This window comes from Abramis brama (assembly GCF_963993115.1).
Source record: "Abramis brama genome assembly, chromosome: 6".
Classification (NCBI taxonomy): domain Eukaryota; kingdom Metazoa; phylum Chordata; class Actinopteri; order Cypriniformes; family Leuciscidae; genus Abramis; species Abramis brama.
Window position 1 is genome coordinate 27,975,613 of NC_139968.1, and position 20,496 is coordinate 27,996,108.

Genomic DNA, 20,496 nt, shown 5'->3' on the forward strand with positions numbered 1-20,496 from the left:
TAACCTCGGTTCTCTCTAGAAGAGGGAACGAGTATTGCGTAACCTGCCGTGACGCGCCACAAGCTTTTGCGCTTCAGACTACGAAAACCAGAATTTCAGCCTGTGAGCCCTGCCTATATACACACTGGCCACACCCATCTTGACGGTTAGAGGGGTGTGGAGGGCGCGAAGCGCCCTCATTGGATGTGACGTCACTCAGGGCTCACTGGTAGGCTTAAGCAGTTGCCGCTGAGCAGCCAATGAGCACGCTCATACAGCCTGCCATGGTCTGCCGGCTGCCGCACTGCGTTGACAATGAATACAAAATTAAGGATAATTTTTGGCTTCAGATCTCGAAGAAAGAAGACTTTCCCGATGCGTAAGCAACTTACGCAATACTCGTTCCCTCTTCTAGAGAGAACCGAGGTTACATTAGGTAACCGAGTACGTTTTCCAAAATGGATCCTGCGGGTGCAAAATTTTCTCAATGCTTCGGTTTGCATGTAGGGACCCTCATTATGTTACCGTGTGTGTGAGTGTGAGGCTATTGTGAGCCTTGTTAGTGGTATTAACTAGCGATTTACTTTTACTTACTCTGTGCCCCATATACTATTGTTATGAGCTAATCTGTTTTTAAAGATAAAACACTTCGATTATCATGAAAACGCATCTCAGGGAACGATCGACTCTGTAACCATGTGTTAATTACCCCTAGGTTCATTTTTCACTGGATTTGTCCTTTAAGGTTGACATGGGATTTAGTAATTAGTAATAAGTAGACCAATAATTACTAAAGATAGTCATTATTACATTAATATAATTACGCTGTTGAAGATGTCATTTGTAGTTAATAGGCTACAAGTAGCTTACCCAACTGTTATAATATCAGAGGTGAAACTGGAAGAACAGTATGTTATTCAACCTAATTTTAATTTTCATGTAGGTGCAATCCTGCAGGCATTAAAAGAACATGGCAGCAGCTGAAAATTCAATATAAAAACATAATTCAATCAAGTAAGGCTTGAGCATATCATGGATGTAGGCTACATGACTTTACAAACATTTGACATATTAAATAACTAAAGCATCCAGTGTCTAGCAGTGCAGCAGCATTTTTAGCTGAGGGAATTCCTGGACGGACTTCAGAGCTAGTCCCAAAGATCCAAGGGCCTTCATAAAATGTAAGAGGTTTACATATGTGTTATTTTTTATATAGGCTATTTTTGATATTTCCATTTATTTTACTTTGGGTTAGGATTTTTGTTGGTCCCAATAGATTCTGATGGTAATATCTGTCTTTTGGAGCCTCCTGTCCCAACAGAACCCCAGGCAGTTGTAAGTCGCCTATACTCAATACACCAGAAATTATGACAAATAGTGTTATAAAGTGTACTCAACCAAATGCTCATCACATGGGGATAAAGAGTTTCTGCTGCCACAGAGAGGCCTACAGAGGTAATGTTAACATTATGTGTCTGTACCTCAAACAATCTACACATTCACATTTTTTCACATTTTTATGTTGAGTAGACTATAGAATCTAAGTTTAAATCTAAGTATAAACAGGTATTCTTATCTCTCCCCGCGCCCCCAGAGTGTGGAAGAACAGCAGGAGGACGGTCCATCAACTTCTGTTGCACAGATGAACAGTTCAGTGATTTCCAGTAAATGCCACAGTTTAATTCTGTAGATTATAATTCTGTACATTATGTAACTCTAATCTACTACGGTGTTTTCAGTTGCCAGTTAAGGAGTTATACAGACTTCATCTTGTTTAAAAAAAAAAAAAAACAATATTTTATTTATTAATAAAAGATTAATTTTAATTATAAAAATGTACTGAAAGAATGAATGAGGTGTTTAAACACCACTTCCTCTTTAAAAATGGGGAGGAGACCGAAATAAACTCTGGGTTTACAGAAGAAAACCTGTTCCCGACCAGGTTAGGTTCACAGGGTAAGTTACCATGGTAACTGACTCTGAGTATAAGTTACCTCTCTTTCAGAAACGGGCTTGACTTACTCTGCTTTCTCAGGTTTAACATACCTCCCATTCTGAAACAGAAAACTCAGAGTTTCCCTCATTTCAGGGTTAACATACTCAGAGTTTTCACTTAACCTCCTTTCTGAAACAGGCCCCAGGTCGTCTAATAGGCTACATCACTGATATTATTACGGTCTTCCATTAGGCTGCTGGTGTTGGCGGTAGAAGTGAGCAAGTAATTGAGGCATGTGAATTAAATCCATGCACACAGATGTTAAAAATGCAGACAGTGTCCTTCTTAATTGTGTTCCAAACAATGAACATTGCTTCCAGTCAGCTTCCTGTGAGCTCTCATATTGTCCATAATCCATATTGTTCCTTGCACGGTTAAACATTAAGCTCAGTCCAACACAATATAATCCAACAGACACAGTTGTGCGCTTGATAAGCACATAGCAGAATGATAAAGCATGTTTGCTAATTTGCAATGGCACACTGGATTGGTTTCTGATGACGAAACTAAGAAATATTCTTGTAATACTAATGTTGCATAGCTAAATTGGTACTTTGAAGATCGAAATGATTGAGACCAAACATGGTATGCGTGTGGTTCTTGTCACGACGCGCACATGAAAAGGTGAATTCCAATAGCAGCTTTATTTAGGGTAATCAAGGCCGACTCTGAGATGCGGGTGACACAATACAAGGACTACGTGACAGACACTAAACAGGCAGGGTATTTAAACACAGAAACTAACGATCATGATGGGGAACAGCTGGGTGCAATGAACAGTGATGAGAGCAGACAAGGATTGTGGGGAATGCAGTTCTTAATGTGACAGACACCGTGGGGGAAGGAGGACATCTAGTGGTAACCAGGGGACAAAAACCAGACACTGTGACAGTTCTGTAATAAGATATATAGTATCAAAGAGATAATAGTATCAACAGATAATAGTATTAAAAGACACAACACAAGACAGTAAATCATTCACAAAGTTTCTGGGATGCATGTTCATTTATAGATCAGTTTGTCTATGATTAATGCAGAAAAGTCTGTTTTAAAGATTATTTCTGTCTTCCCATCATCTCTCTCTCGAGCATGTGGTCACATTCTTTTAACACCCATAAAACCTTATCTGATCGTGGCCATGACAACTAGGACCGTCTTGCCCTGTTTGGGGGGATGGGACCACAGATCCCAGAGTGAATTTTGAAGATTTTTTATGGTACATATACCAAATAATTGTGTCTGATTTGGTCGTTACAATGTTAACCTTCATCTCACATCTCTCTCTGTCGACTTCTGAACAACATTGACATACTCTATCCCAACCAGTCTTTGGTCGTGTTTGTCCCAGGGTCCAGTAAAGAGAAACCTTGAGTTACTTTGATCCATCTGCTTTCCTTGAGTTACCTTGATCCACCTGCTACTCACTCACTCACTCACTCACTCACTCACTAGAAAACCCTTTAACACTTACTGTATCATTTGGGCTTAAAGGACATATTTAACTTTGCCACCTAGTGATCACATGCGAGAATATATGGTTCTCAATACCTCATAAATCTCATACTATGCTCAACAAAGTAAAATATATTACAGTATTATTAGCTATTTAAAAAAAAAAATATTTTCCTAAACAATGCATCTCTGCCTGGAATGCATTGATGTAAACTCTGACAGAGTTGATTGATGTTGAGATGTTTAGTCTTGTTTCTGATGGCACATAAAGAGTGATGCATAAAATGGCCAACTCTCCTAACAATTTTATTTTTATGGACATTTGATTGGAAATAAGCATGTAGTTTTTCTGTTTTCTTTATAGAATTGCATCTGTTATGCTGAAAAAAAACTGTTATGCCACTCCCAGTTCAACACCTGTTCTCAGTCACGCAGGTGCCGGATCTAGTTCCGTAAGTGCAGCATGTAGCCTACACAATAAACACAAGAGAATGAGATCAGGTAAATTGCAGCAGCCTTCTGGACATCAGGTAAGTCACTTCAAACATGATCATAATTTCTTTAAGAGTGGACTTATGAGGAAAGTGTCATGCGTTTGTTGCCGTGTTTTCTGCTTGTGTCTGATATCTAATGATCTACACCTTTCTTTATCCACACACCTGGTATTGTTGAGGTCAAACTCGAATGTATTGCTTAAAAAAAAAAAAAAAAAGTGATATGACAAGTTTTCCAGTTAATTAAACAAATGTATCACTGTCACAAAACAATTATTGTTAATAAAGCTCATAAATGTAACAGTAGGCTACAATTTATGGTCGAGAAGCAGCGCATAATTCATTGTCACAGATTTGCATTTTACAACAAAGCTTAGAGGCTCATCTATCAGATTTTGGAACTATTTGTCTCAAGCCTACATTAGTATCTATTTGTATTTAAATACTTTTATAGGACATTACACTAATTGTAAAGCCACTTTCCTGTGGTTTACCCTGAACATCCATGACCCACTTAAAGGGATAGTTCACCCAAAAATTTAAATTCTGTCATCATTTACTCACCCTCAAGTTGTTTCAAACCTATGGTAGTCAATGGGGACGGAGATCTGTTTGGTTACAAACATTCTTCCAAATATCTTCCTTTGTGTTCAGCAAAAAAAGAAAACTCATACAGGTTTGAAACAACTTGAGGGTGAGTAAACAATAATTTTAATTTTTGGGTGAACTGTCCCTTTAAGGACATATGATATAAAAGAACTTACCACAATCAAAAGTTTGTAGATGATTGAGAAGAAGTGCATTAGTGGAATTTTATATTTGTTTAAAGTAACTGAATAAAATATATTTGTGTACCTGGACTCTGGAACATGCACATACAATTAAACAATTTTAGGTGGTGATTTTGTAACCCCACCTCTAAACATAAACCATCACTGGGGCATAAGATGATTGTTCACATTCATATGAATTAGCCACTAATTTGCCAAAATAAAATAAAAATACGATAGTTTTGAACTACCAAGAGATTGTGTTGTATGTTTTGGATCTGACCAAGAGTGTGTGGTGTGTGTGCTGCTAATTGTTATAAACACTCCCCAGATATCAGGGAACATTCTGAGAACTTTGGCTAACATTCTGCCACGGTTCTCAACAAACATTCCAGTAATCTTAATTAAATGTTTGTTCAAATGTATCTGGTCTTTAATAATATTCTCAGAAGTTTATCTTAAAAACACTATACATTGTAGAAAGAACATCTTTGAAAGTCTTGGGAACATTCCCTGTTAAAAATTTATGAATTCACCATGTATGTCAATAGTACATGATAAATGTTCTTATGATGTTTGAACATCATTCTTCAAATGCCTTTTAAATATTAAGAATAACTAACTTGTTGGCTTAAAATGGCTTAAGGTCAGACACTACACAACAAAATGTCCTGTTTCACTCATGTGTTCATACGTGTCCGCACTACAAAGAGTTAAAATCTGAAGCAGTGCTGGAGTTTATTAGATAATTCAGTGATGATTGTTTGGCCGTTAGAAGGACACCTAATGTTAACAAGTAAAATCACTTAAGGAAAGTGAACAAATATTTCAAGTCACCATTGTGGTGAGTAGCCGCGTTTCCACTGTCGGGCCAGGGCCGGGCCGTGCTAGTGCGTGCCAGGGCAGCCCGGTCTCACCCCAAAACGTCATATACTGACGGGTCTTGACCATACGTCAACATACGACGAAAAGGCTACCCCCATTTCAACGATATGAGACGAAGACATAAGCGCACCAGCAGCGCCTCCTGGCGGTACACTAACGCATACCTAAACCTACCCATAACCCGAATCGTTTAATGCAGGTCTATGGTCACATGTTTCCTTAGTGTTTGTGGGTTGCATGCATTGTTGCATGAATACATTATGCAGCTGAATTGTCTGACTAGTTTCAGCTTTCATTGTCTGCTTTTTACTTTTACTGTCACCATTGTTGAGGGTGGTAATAATGTGTGTTGATGTCTTAAATCTGTCTAAATTTTTACACAAAAGATGCAGCATTTTTGAAAACAAATCTCTCTTTTGACAGTGTATTTTTATCACAACAGCTGCATATGTATATTCCATTATTTTTATTCATTAATGCCACAACTCCACTATTAGCTGTAAATCAGTCTTGAAAGTAACAAAAAACAAACATGGCTTTAACCTTTTTATTACAGTCATTTGATAATAAAAGCGGACATCTTAACCTTATTTGCTCCTTCATCAATCTCTTTCCTTAGCAATACACAACTATTCTCTGAAAAACTATAGCAATTGCTGAAAGAGATTTAATGGACATTTTCGTCATTTCCATAAACAAAACAGAATGTTTGGAAACCATTCTTAGCACAAAAATGTGTTAGCTAGGAAATCTGATATGACATCAACCAGCAAGTTTTTGTTAACACAAGCTAACACAAAACTGGTTTGAAAACAGATCTGGACAAGTTTAGACATTAAACGCCAAGCAGAAAGCTTGCTTCATAGATCACAGTCCACATTCCTTTACTGTGATTGTGTTTGCAGTCGGAGCTTCAGAGAGGTAAAGAGCAGTTTTCTTTTAGAAATATAAACTGTGGGGGAAAAAAAGACTCCAGCAGCAACATTTTCTCTTCTTGATCTCAGCAGAACCAGAACAATTATTCAACAAATCAGGTATGGAAGAGGCTAAATCTATTTTCTCTGTGGCTGGACAGAAGTTCAAATCAGAATGAGGGTGTAATGATGTCTGAAAGCAGATTGTTCTCTTTCTTACTCTTTCTCATGTTGTTCCAAATCTGTATGAGTTTCTTCTGTTGAACACAAAAGATATTTTAAAGAATGTTGGTAACCAGACTGTTGACGGCACCCATTGAGACTTTTATAGTATTTTTGGAGGTCAAAATTATGTCAGTGGTTACAGTCAACTGTTTTATTACCAACATTCTTCAAAATATCTGTCACACAGAAGAAAGACACTCATACGGGTTTGGAACAACTTGAAGGTGAGTAAATGAGTAAATTTTTGGTGAACTATCCCAAGTTGTGGGTAGGCAGTTACTAGTCTTCACATCTAGGTGGCAGTACATAACAAAAGACAAAGCTACCATATGTTTTGACCAAGACTGATCCCAGGTCAAAGTGTGACCAAAAAGCTAGCTATTTGTTTTTATACAATACATGCTATGCAATACAATGACTTATTCTATCCATCTGATGCATGATGCAGATCACTCTCAAATAATGCATTATTTTAGGGAAAAAGTATTTGTAAGTGGCAGTAGCCAAAATGAATAAAGCCAACATTAACTTATTTGCTCATGATGGAAGAATTGAAGCAGATACATCTCAGTGCACAATCTCTGAGATAATAAAACGATTGTTTTTGTGTTTCAAAAATAATAAAAGTTGTTTTTTTTTAACTTGAATATGATGGACAATTAGATGAACTAAACCTTAAAATATCGAGAAAATTACACATCACAGCTAAAAATGGCGTGATATAACCGATATAACTTCTTGACAACCAAAAAGAATGGGTAACACTTTACAATAAGTTTCATTAGTTAACATTAGTTAATGTATTAACTAACATGAACTAACAATGAGCAATACATTTGTTACAGTATTTACCAATCTTTGTTAATGTTAGTTAATAAAAATCCAGCTGTTCATTGTTTGTTCATGTTAGTTCACAGTGCATTAACTAATGTTTACAAATACAACCTTTGATTTTAATAATGTATTAGTAAATGTTGAAATAAATATTAGATTAGTTAATGCTGTAGAAGTATTGTTAATTTTTAGTTCATGTTAACTATAGGTTATAATGAAAATTACATTTAGGTCATGACTCAGTTATTTGCATCTTAATCTGCAAAAAGGCAACCTGTTTATGTCAAGTGTAGACAATTAAATGCTTGAATGTGGACATGTATTTAAGTGTCACTAACTGTATGGGTAGCCATAAAAACTATAGCTTAAATAATTCTAAAATAAAACACATTTTTGAGCAAAGTAGACATCCAATCATGCAAATTGCGTCCTGTGCTCGTGGAAGGCTTCTAAACAGATGTGTGCTGAAGCCTGCCAAACTCATGTACCAAGGCCTTATGTTACTCAGTCACCCTTTCTCCCCACTTACGACGCCCCTAATCACAGCTAAACAAACCAGACAGGTTTAGCCTGTCCGCTGAAGTAAATGTCTGTGTTGATAAATTAATTTTCAGTTTTGGGGATAATACATTACAACGTGAGTTAATCAGATTCAAATTACTTTCTCAAGTAACTAGTATAGTAACACATTACTTTTAAATTTGCAAAAAAATATATAGTTACTTTTTCAAATAAGTAAAATTTTCCATGACAGGTCTCCTGTTCCCATGTTGAGAGCAATTGGAGTAAGTGCCGAAACACTGTGAATGAGCAGTACTTTCTGTATAGTTAGATTCAGATGACAATGACTTCACCACCCAGGGATTTTTGGGAAGGAAACACAAAAAAAGAAACACAGGTTTGGTGGTACAATGAAAAGATAGAGACGTGTTGTCCAATTTAACAAAGAAATAATGTTATTCAAAAGGAAAAGAAATCAACCCAGAATCACCATAATCATCACTGACAAGTTCATTACAACAATGTTAAAAAAACTCACAAGGCTAAAAGGAACATTTCACCCACCATAAGGCGAAGGTCAAATCAAGCCAAAAACCAACCTCACAAAACGAATGTTGTACCTTCCCCACCAAAAGATATATACATAACAAAAACAAAAAAAAGCTGCAAGGCTATAGCTGAAAGAAATCCTGCTCTCAACCACGTGCACAGCCAAGAAATAGGAAGAGTTGCTCAAACCATTTTATTTCCAGATTAAAAAATACTTTGAAGGTGCATTTATCTTCTAATATCAAGTATTACAAATCTTGACCGGACCAAAGTCGCCTGTGTTTTAACCCCTTATAATTCTGCTATAGTTGATTCTTTCTTTTTGAAAGAATTTTCAAATAACTTTGTTGTTGTCACGTGTGGCTTCAGGCAGACAGAAGAAGGCAGTGTAAGGCCTGTCCAATCGGTCCAGTCGGTCCAGCGACAGTTTCCGATAAGCGGGTGAAGGTTTACTGTGTGTCTTTTCATCGTGGCAAAGTAATAATTCCAATTAAACTTTTATCTGACTGAATTTAGGTTAGAATGCCAATCGATTATTGGTCATTTTATATATAATAATTTAGCGTCACATTTGATTCTTTTATTTAACTCTTTACTCTTATTATCCTCGTCCATTCAGTGCTAAAGTCGCACAGGGTCCTCGCACCGGCCATTCATATTATGCTCGTCAGTTTTGGTCACTAAACAGAGGTTATTGGCTAATATCTTAGACGGTCTCATTCACGGTCTCATTCTCATTACTTTTCTGCAGGGGTGTGAGGTAATGAATTACAAATACCAACGTTACTGCAATTAAAGCTAAGTAAGATTTTTTACCTTAAAATAAATGTTTCCAAAATCGTTTCAGTTCAAGTCGTAACAGGGTGAACGTCACTTCTGTCTCCGCTTTGCGGTCCTTTATCTGCTATAACCACATTATGAAAGATTGCCAGATCGGGTCGCGTTTCTGTAGTTCTAATGAGACATAAGAAAACTACAAATTTGGCTTGCTTTACGTCAAGCATTACAATAGTCATTATTTTGTTTTTCTTCATTTCTGATGTTGCAATACATCATACTTTCATGAAATCATGCAACATAGGGGGCAGGGTTTCATAAAATATTGAAGCTTCCCCGGGCGCCGCCATTGATTAGCGGACCATCACCTGCTGTTAGCATTCCATTGACTCCCATTCATTTTGGCGTCACTTTGACAGCGAATAACTTTATATCTGAGGCGTTTAAAGACTCCATTTGTCCATTATTTATTTCTAAAGAAACACGAAAATGTATAAAAGGCTCCATTACCTTGTATCTTACGTTATGGCCCCGTAGAAGCAGTTTTTGTATAAATAGGCTAACGATTGCGTCATAACCACACGACTCTGTCGCACAGTAGAGAAATTACCGTATGGACAGGAGGAGAAGCTCGCGCGCAATCGGGGGGACGTGGAGGCAAAATGACAAAGTAATTAATCAGAATACTTAGCAAAAGTTTATCCTGCTTCTAGCTCATGGACACCTCCTACTCACACTCTCCGTCTCTGCAAGTTTCGGAAGGGAATGATTCAGATTTCTCTTGGCACAGCTACTAGAAGACAGACGGGTTGCTCACGTCACATCTACGTCGTCAAGCTCAGTTTGAGTCTGTGCAGTGCGCTCGACCATCAGGAAGTGAGTGCTTCCAATTGACTTCACTTGTCTCCGTTGAAACCTATGAGGTCGCTGTGTCCAGTTTATATATTTATATATTTAACATATTTAATGGCATGGAATTACAGTGTAATAAGTGTTAGCTCACTATCTTAGCCTTTTTCAGTGCATTAGGCCTTACGCCAATTTTTTTTTTTTTTTTTACAATATGATTTAAACAGTGATCTTCTCATCTCTGTACTGGTCTTTCCATGTTGTTTTGATGCATTTTAAATAGATGGATGATAGATATTATAGATGGATGATAGATATTATTCAACCTTTCTGACAAACACCAAACGATAATGAGAATTACAGTATGTACAATATTTTCTAAATGTATTAGTGTACAGTGTTTATTACAAGGGGCTAGAATCCTCAGTACTCAAGTACTTTTAAATAAGCTACTTTTTACTCTTACTCAAGTAGTTTTTTTGAAAAGTACTTTTTATTCACACTACATTTTTTGGAATGTAATGGTACTTTTACTTGAGTATAATTTTCCAGAACTCTCTCCACCACTGCTTCTCTGGTAGTAGCTTTGGTTTGGTCATGGTTTCATTACACTAAAAGTAACATTACAGTACATTAAACAGAGTCAAGAAGACTCACCCTATTTAGGTTGGTCGAGCGATGTTTTGCTGTCCTAAACAGAAATTCCCTTTTTTAGTCTTTACAAGACCAAGTACACTTGAATTAGTGCCAAATATTACTCTAAAATTGTAGTCGGTGTGCCCTATTCTCCACTCTAAACTGGACTTAGTCTGTCACTAACCTGACGCAGATTTGTGGTAACAATGGATACAACGTAATCTACTAAAGTTAATAATTTCCGAAAATAATTTTAAAAAATATATAAAAAAATTAAAATACCAGCATGATGCTTAAACACATAAAACCTATCCAGTCTTGTCAGAGATAAAAGATTATTACATGCATGTGCCCTCTAGTGACATCTATTTTTTCTTGCTTGATAATTTCATACAGCTCAGCTCTCTATAGCACCATTTACATCCAAGGAGGCAAATAGGCACACAAGCAAATAGATAGATAGATAGATAGATAGATAGATAGATAGATAGATAGATAGATAGATAGATAGATAGATAGATAGATAGATAGATAGATAGATAGATTGTCATGATCCTGGCTCTTTCCTTCTCTTTTTCTTTCCTTTGTCTCCCTCTGCTGGCTGTTTTACGCCTTACTACCTCCTTGCTCACACACTTACGCACACACTCATTAACGCTTCACCTCATCGCCCTCAGCTGTTTCTCATTCGCATCCCATCTACACACCTGTTCTCTATCTTTCACTTTTGTCTTCGCTATATCTAGTTCTCTCTTTCGTGTCTGTATTGTCGGATTATTGTTTCTCTGTGATGCACGTCGGCTGTTATTGCTCTGTAGGAATACCTTGTCTTGTCCTGTCCTGTCTGGTCCTGCTGAATAATACTGTGCCACTGTTTTCAACTGCTGTGAGTTACCTCTTCTGTACTGTACCCAGTGTTCTCCGTGGAGAATAGCAGAGGGTTCCACTGCTCACCTACTTCCAGTCCTCGCTACTCAGGAGTGGTCCAGATCGACAGTTTACTGTTCAGTTTCTATTTACACTGAGAGAAGCAGCGAACGAAACCTTTGTTTGATTATTTGAGAAGTGACGTTCTGTTACCAGCCTGTACGGCATTTTCCTTGTTTCTATTAAAAGAACTGTACCTGCTTTTCGTCTCTGGACCTCTCTGTTTCATGACAGAATAATCCGACCAACAGAATGGAGCAGGCTGGTGAACATCCTATCCAGGCCGCTGTGGAGATGCAGGGCGCCTTACTGGGTCGGCACGATGAAGAACTCTCCGCCGCCCGCCGTGTTGTGGACTCGCTGACCGCTCAAGTGGCCGATCTTTCTCAGCAGCTCCACGTGCTTCGCATGGACGCTTCCCAGTCTGCCTCATCAGGTACACTTGAACCGCGGGTCAACAACCCTCCTTGTTACGCTGGTGAACCTACGGAATGCCTGCCTTTCCTCACCCAGTGTGAAGTCGTTTTCTCGCTCCAGCCATCTATCTACACAAGAGAGCGCTCCCGAATAGCCTATGTAATCTCTCTTCTCAAGGGGAGAGCCCGCGAGTGGGGAACGGCTGTCTGGAATGCTGAAGCTGATTGTCTGATCCGATATTCACTGTTTAAAGAGGAGATGCTGCGAGTTTTCGACCGCTCGGTCCATGGTCCTGAGGCTTCTCGCACACTGTCCTGCTTACGGCAGGGACGCCGCTCTGTCTCTGACTTTTCTGTGGAGTTCCGGACTCTCGCCACCTCCTGTGGTTGGAACGAGCCTGCTCTGGTGGCTCGTTTTATTGAAGGTCTCAATGCTGAGATTAAGGATGAAGTGTTGGCTCGTGAGGTCCCTACTCGTCTTGATCCACTGATAGACTCTGCTTTACGCATTGAAAAGTGCTTTGAACTGCGCCAGCGGACTCGCCATGTTATGACCACGCCTACTCTTTCGTCTACCGCCAGCTCTCCACCTGCAATTTCTACCGAACACGAGCCAATGCAGTTAGGAGGGATACGGATCTCGGCTGCTGAGCGCCATCGTCGAATCGTCAACCGTCTGTGTCTTTACTGCGGTTCGGATAAGCACTTCGCTACACAGTGCCCAGTAAAAGCCAAAGCTCACCAGTCATAAGAGGGAGACTGGTGAGCGCATCCTCTCTGGACCCTCTACTGCGCTCCCGGACCACATTTCCTGTTTTCCTCCGCTGGGCCAACTCGTCTGTCACCTGTCCCGCTCTGATAGACTCTGGAGCTGAGGGAAATTTTATGGACAAGAACTGGGCTCTTAAACAGGGTATTTCCCTATTAGACCTTCAAGACCTCACTCCTGTCTACGCCCTGGATGGTCGAGTTCTCGCCCAGGTTTGCTGCTCTACAGCACCGGTGAGTCTCACCGTGTCTGGTAACCACAAAGAGACTATTTCTTTTTTAATTTTTGATTCACCTAATACCCCTTTAGTTTTGGGTCATCCATGGTTGGTCAAACACAACCCTCATATTAACTGGGCTAAGAATTCCATACTCTCATGGGGGCTTTCATGTCATGTAGAATGTCTTGTGTCTGCTGTTTCTCCTGTATCTACTGTGCCTGTTTTTCAGGAGGAGCCAGGGGATTTGTCCGGTGTTCCTGAGGAGTACCTCGATTTGCGGGCGGTCTTCAGTCGTTCCCGGGCCACATCTCTCCCTCCCCACCGGCCGTACGATTGCAACATTGAGCTTCTCCCGGGTACTACGCCTCCTCGTGGAAGGCTTTATTCTCTTTCGGTTCCTGAGCACAAGGCTCTTGAGAAGTATCTTTCCGATTCGTTAGATGCAGGTACTATCGTTCCCTCCACCTCTCCTGCGGGGGCAGGTTTCTTTTTTGTGAAGAAGAAGGACGGTTCGCTCCGCCCCTGCATTGATTACAGAGGCTTGAATGACATAACTGTTAAGAACCGTTATCCGCTGCCGCTCATGTCTTCAGCCTTTGAAATCCTGCAGGGGGCTCAATTCTTCACAAAACTGGACCTTCGTAATGCCTATCATCTTGTCCGCATCAAGGAGGGTGATGAGTGGAAGACGGCGTTTAACACACCCCTAGGGCACTTTGAATATCGCGTTCTTCCGTTCCGGTTGGTCAACGCTCCCGCTGTGTTTCAAGCTCTTGTCAATGATGTTCTCAGAGACATGTTAAATCTTTTCGTGTTCGTTTACCTTGACGATATCTTGATTTTCTCTCCTAATCTCCAAGTTCATGTGCAACACGTAAGACAGGTCCTTCAAAGACTCCTTGAGAATCGTCTTTTTGTCAAAGCCGAGAAGTGCACCTTTCACTCCCAGTCGGTCTCGTTTCTCGGTTCCATTATTTCCGCCCAGGGAATCAGTATGGACCCTGCCAAGGTTCGCGCTGTTACAGACTGGCCCAGACCAGAGTCCCGCGTTGCCCTCCAGCGTTTTCTAGGGTTTGCTAATTTTTATCGACGCTTTATTCAAAATTTTAGTCAGATTGCGGCCCCTCTCACTGCGCTCACGTCTGTTAAGATTCGATTCTCCTGGACTGAAGCTGCCCAGGCAGCTTTTGATCTTCTCAAATCGCGTTTCTCTTCCGCTCCCATTCTTGTCACGCCTGATTTAGAGAAGCAGTTTATTGTCGAGGTCGATGCCTCAGAGGTCGGGGTAGGGGCCATCCTCTCTCAGCGCGCTTCAGCTGATGAGCGGATTCACCCCTGCGCTTTTTTTTCACATCGTTTAACCCCTGCCGAGCAGAATTATGATGTAGGTAATCGAGAGCTTCTGGCCATTCGTCTGGCTTTGGGGGAGTGGCGACACTGGCTTGAGGGTTCTGCGGTTCCGTTCGTGGTTTGGACCGATCACAATAATCTCGAATACATACGTTCTGCCAAGAGACTTAACGCCCGTCAGGCTCGTTGGTCTCTTTTCTTTACGCGTTTTGATTTTTCTATCTCTTATCGGCCGGGGTCCAAGAATTTAAAGCCTGACGCTCTATCACGCCAGTTTCCCTCTTCAGAGACCGTGCCAACTAATGAGGGAATTCTTCCTCGTGGGGTGGTAGTTGGCGCGGCCGTCTGGGGTATTGAACGTTTAGTCAAACGAGCCCTTTCTCACACTCAGACGCCGAGGCTCTGCCCTAAGGGACTTTTGTTTGTACCACCCTCCGCCCGCCGCGCCGTTCTTCAGTGGGGTCACTCGTCTAAGTTATTCGCTCATCCAGGGGTAAGGGGCACAATTTCCGCCGTTCGACAACGATTTTGGTGGCCATACCGCGAGCGAGACATTCGTCGCTTCATCGCTTCATGTTCTATCTGCGCACAGACCAAGATCAGTAACAGACCCCCGGCAGGGTATCTTAGACCCTTACCTATTCCGTCGCGTCCGTGGGCACAAATTGCCCTTGACTTCATTACTGGTCTCCCTTCTTCCAAGGGTAACCACGTAATTCTCACGGTCGTTGATCGCTTTTCAAAAGCCGCCCATTTTATTCCGTTGCCTAAGCTTCCGTCAGCCAGAGAGACCGCTCAGATTGTCGTTGACCATGTGTTCAAGATCCATGGTCTTCCCGAGAATGTTGTCTCGGATCGAGGTCCACAGTTCTCCTCCCTCTTTTGGAAGGAGTTTTGTCGCCTCATAGGTGCCTCTGTCAGCCTCTCCTCCGGGTTTCATCCCCAGACAAATGGTCAGGCTGAACGCGCAAACCAAACTATCGGTCGTCTGTTACGCACCCTTGCTTTTCGTAATCCCGCGTCCTGGGTAGAACAGCTTCCTTGGGCAGAATATGCCTATAATTCCGCTCCCTCCTCGGCCACCGGTCTGTCGCCGTTTCAAGGCAGTTTGGGGTACCAACCTCCACTTTTCTCCGCTTCTGATACCGAGTCTAAGGTCCCTTCGGTTAAGGCGTTTATTCAACGTTGCAAACGAACTTGGAGAATAGTCAGGTCCGCCCTTTGTAAGTCTCGTTCTGTGACGCGTCGATCCGCTAATAAGCGGCGCATCAAGAGTCCCCGTTATGTCCGCGGACAGAAAGTCTGGCTCTCAACTGCTAACCTTCCCCTTCAGTATCCTTCGCGTAAGCTGGCTCCCAAATTCATTGGACCATTCCGCGTCATTAAGGTCCTTAGTCCGGTCTCGGTCAGACTCCGATTGCCAGCCAATCTCCGTAGGGTTCACCCAGTTTTTCATGTTTCTTGTTTGAAGCCCGTTATTCGCGCTCCTCCTCGTCCTGTCTTGTCTCCGGTCCGGGTTGAGGGTTCGCCCGTCTACCGAGTTCACAGATTACTAGATGTGCGCCCCAGGGGGAGGGGCCATCAATTTCTTGTCGATTGGGAGGGTTATGGGCCTGAGGAGAGATGCTGGATCCCCTCCCGGGACGTCCTGGACCGCTCGCTTATTGACGATTTTTTCCGCTCCCGTCAGTCCTCTTCCTCAGATGCGCCAGGGGGCGCACTTTGAGGAGGGGGTACTGTCATGATCCTGGCTCTTTCCTTCTCTTTTTCTTTCCTTTGTCTCCCTCTGCTGGCTGTTTTACGCCTTACTACCTCCTTGCTCACACACTTACGCACACACTCATTAACGCTTCACCTCATCGCCCTCAGCTGTTTCTCATTCGCATCCCATCTACACACCTGTTCTCTATCTTTCACTTTTGTCTTCGCTATATCTAGTTCTCTCTTTCGTGTCTGTATTGTCGGATTATTGTTTCTCTGTGATGCACGTCGGCTGTTATTGCTCTGTAGGAATACCTTGTCTTGTCCTGTCCTGTCTGGTCCTGCTGAATAATACTGTGCCACTGTTTTCAACTGCTGTGAGTTACCTCTTCTGTACTGTACCCAGTGTTCTCCGTGGAGAATAGCAGAGGGTTCCACTGCTCACCTACTTCCAGTCCTCGCTACTCAGGAGTGGTCCAGATCGACAGTTTACTCTTCAGTTTCTATTTACATTGAGAGAAGCAGCGAACGAAACCTTTGTTTGATTATTTGAGAAGTGACGTTCTGTTACCAGCCTGTACGGCATTTTCCTTGTTTCTATTAAAAGAACTGTACCTGCTTTTCGTCTCTGGACCTCTCTGTTTCATGACATAGATAGATAGATAGATAGATAGATAGATAGATAGATAGATAGATAGATAGATAGATAGATAGATAGATAGATAGATAGATAGATAGCTTTTAATTGTCATTCAACATTTAGAGTGCGCATATGAACGAAATTGCGTTCCACTGGCTCATAAAAATATAAAAAATAATAGAAAATGCTACAACGTGCATTAAATATAAGACTAAAAAGAGTTTGACAGCAGCATATAAATAATGAGATTGCACATGGTAATTGGCGGCATATAAAAACAGTTATTCTGTAAAATGTAATAAGTTGACTTTACTTAGAAAAAGTGAGGAAACCAATTGTCTTAAAATTTCCATGTAAAGTAGTGTATTATTTTTTAGTTGCCACAACTTAATAACATTCGTATAGAAAACTTGCTAATCAAGTATACTCAAGCACTGTTGACTCAAAATTAATAGGTGTTAACTTCTCATCAGAGTTCACATTACTAGGAAAATATCAGGAAACCGATATCGATAGCCTTAAAAATGTCAAGTAAGCTGACAACAAGTTAAGACAAAAAACAACAAATGAATTCAGGTTAAACATTAGTTATTACTCAGCAATTGTCTTTATGCACTACAGTTTACCAAATGTCATTCAGACACCCTTAAATTCTAAACATTGTTTTTTTAATGTAACATTTACAATTTTTGAATCAAAAACGCACATTGTATCCTAAAGCAACTCAAAAGTGCAGTGCAAAAAAAAAAGAAGAACTTTCTGTGCTAAAAAGTTGAAATTACTTTGTTAGTAAGGTCAACAAACGTAATCACCATGAGTCATATTCACTTAATTTTATTAGTAAGATAATCAGTTACATTTTAGCCAGTCCAGTTCACATGATGCTCACTGCATAGGATTCAGTGAAATTATTATTTTGAGTTCAGGAGTCTGATAGCTTGTGGGAAGAAACTGTTGTATAATCTGGCTGTTCTGCCCCGAATACTGTGAAACCATGATGGGTGGGGTTTTTTGTAGCGTTTAACCCAGCTCACACTCGCTACATCCTCGCACACGCTCCACAAACGCCCCACAAACGCCCATGCATGCGCGCGCAGAGAGAGAGAGAGAGAAAGAGAGAGATAAAGAGTGATAAAGATAGATAAAGAGAGGTAAAGAAGTTGAAAGGAAAGAAGCAGGGCTGTTATGTGTGTGTGTGCGCTGTTCCTGAAACCTGTTAGTGTCTAAACTTGTTTTATTCCGTGGACAAGCTAAAGGCTGGCACCGGCTCTGTCATATTCAAGAATGAACTCTAAGGATATCAGGATGTCACTACTGTTAATGAATATACTTAAGGGATTGATTTGCTTGTTTCTCTTCCTGTCGATTGTTAAAGGTAAGAACAACTTTTTGATGAAATTACATGTTTTCCCTGTTTAATAAGATCGTAGAGTGTGACTGTCGATGAAATTTATAGCCTTTAGACTTCAGTGGGTGAAAGGAAATTCTGCAATATTCACAGTGTATGGGAATTTACGGACCAGATATGATGAATAAATACCAGGAGTCAGAGATGCAGCCAACCTGTTATGATTCCTTTCTTGTGTTCCCCTTGTCTTGTGTGGACTTTTGTCATTTCCTGTCCTGTGCCATGTTTTGTAGTCCCTTGTAGTTTTTCTTGTTTATTAGGCCCCCCAGGTGTTTCTAATTAGTTATGCCCCCTTGTTATATTTTTTAGCTTGTTAGTCTCTGTATTTAAGCCCTGTGTCTTGTTTCAGTGTTTGTGTGTTCTTGACTTTGTAATGTTGTTTGTTTGGTTCCTGAGTCCTGTTATCTAGTCTAAGTCCTTCTAGTTTTGAGTTTATCTAATAAAGCTGCTGCACATGGGTCCTGCTTCCTCCTTTGATTCAACCCTGCATCATTACAGAAGAACCCACCAACACTGAAACAGGGCTTAAATACAGAGACTAACAAGCTAAACAAGATAACAAGGGGGCGTGGCTAATTAGAAACACCTGGGGAGCCTAATAAACAAGAAAAACTACAAGGGACTAAAACATGGCACAGGACAGGAAATGACAAAAGTCCACACAAGACAAGGGGAACACAAGACAGGAATCATAACATCATAGAATCATTTCTGCTGAAGAATAGTTTGCAGTTTAATCAGCAGAAGTCAGCTTCAACACTCAGCAAGGAGTTTATAGGCCGCTCTGCCGTACACACTTAAATCAAATTTGTATATGTATTTACAAAATCTCTAATTATTGCTTCTCTCTCAAGTACTGAGAATGAATTATAAAACAGGTGGTAATTGCTATGTTAGCTGTTTAATCTGGAGATAGCATGAGGGAAAAAACCCTGTGCCTAGATGTTCTAGAGCAGAGATCTGTAAGATAGAAGAGCAAACAGGCGTGTCCGGGGTGAGAGGGGTCTGTGATGGTGTTACCTACCTTACCTGTGATGGTGTTGGTGTTTCTTCACTCTGGCATTACAAGTCCTGAAGGTTGGGCAGGGTCAGGGACACACCAATTATCTTATCAGCTATCCTAAAAGATAAGCAGTTGCTCCTTGCAAATGCATGGATTCAAAAAATAGATTTTTTTAAATTCATTTTAAGGTTTTAAAGTGTAGTCTTGTTTAACATTATGCATACCTCCGAAACGAGTCTGCAGAAGTCACGAACAGAGCAAAATGTTTTTATTTCTTAAGAAGATGAATAAACTGCTTTTAATAAATGCAACTGAAAACATGTCATTCATATGACAACAATAGACAATAGAGTCAAAACATTAATGCCACGATTTTAATATTTATAAATAGGAATACGTACAAATTTGTATGACGGTACAGTTGTTCGTACATAAATAATTTACATTTAAGTGCTGTGAATACATGTTTTAGTGATGTCAATATGTTTATATTATATGTTTTGGTGTGTATGAAAACATAAGTAAATGTAGCCTATGTGTGGTACTAGCACTTTACGCAACGATACACACGTATTCTCAAGAGATCACGTTGCAGCCAGCCAGCAAAGATATAGTTTGGGGTTTGAAATTCAGATTTATTTTGGCTAGTGAGATGTTGTGGACATGTAGCCCAGCCCTTATGGAACACAAATATATGGGAATATTCTGCAAAATATAATGCAATATATTATATAATACATTTCCATATATGGGAAAGGAGTGCTTATATTTTTCAATATACTGCAATGTATGCATTGACCATATATGGCTATATATTGAAACATAAAATATTTATAAATGAAGACAAAAATAGCATTACATGTAATATTCACAAATTTTATCCTTTATTGTGTACATATATTGCCATATAAATGTCAAGGTATGATCACACATACTGTGTGTATATACACCCGTCACACACATTCACAGAATGAGTTAAAACAGACTTCTAGTTCCCAGCATGCTTTGCTTCTGACTGTTAAGTGTTATTTAATGTGTTTTGCTCAATATTAATATTGGAGGAGATCTGTTAGTGTTTAATGTTCTATTATCTTGGAATTTAAAAGGTTTTCTGGTACGTCTGAGTTTTTGGGGTTACCGTTGTGCTGAAGAGTAGAGCCTGTGGTCCGGTTGACAATTGGCCAATGTCTATTAAGACTGT

The 20,496-nt window shown here is 40.3% G+C and overlaps 1 protein-coding gene across 1 annotated transcript in view; it reads left to right on the plus strand.

Moving 5' to 3' along the window:
- The first annotated feature begins 18,034 nt into the window (after positions 1-18,034).
- The window catches only part of LOC311085688 (uncharacterized protein), a 32,886-nt gene continuing 30,424 nt past the window's right edge, over positions 18,035-20,496 (plus strand). The window contains exon 1 of the mRNA XM_084118272.1: positions 18,035-18,259. Coding sequence (XP_083974398.1) covers positions 18,169-18,259 — 91 coding nt within the window. The 5' untranslated portion in view covers positions 18,035-18,168. The remainder of the gene's footprint in view (positions 18,260-20,496) is intronic.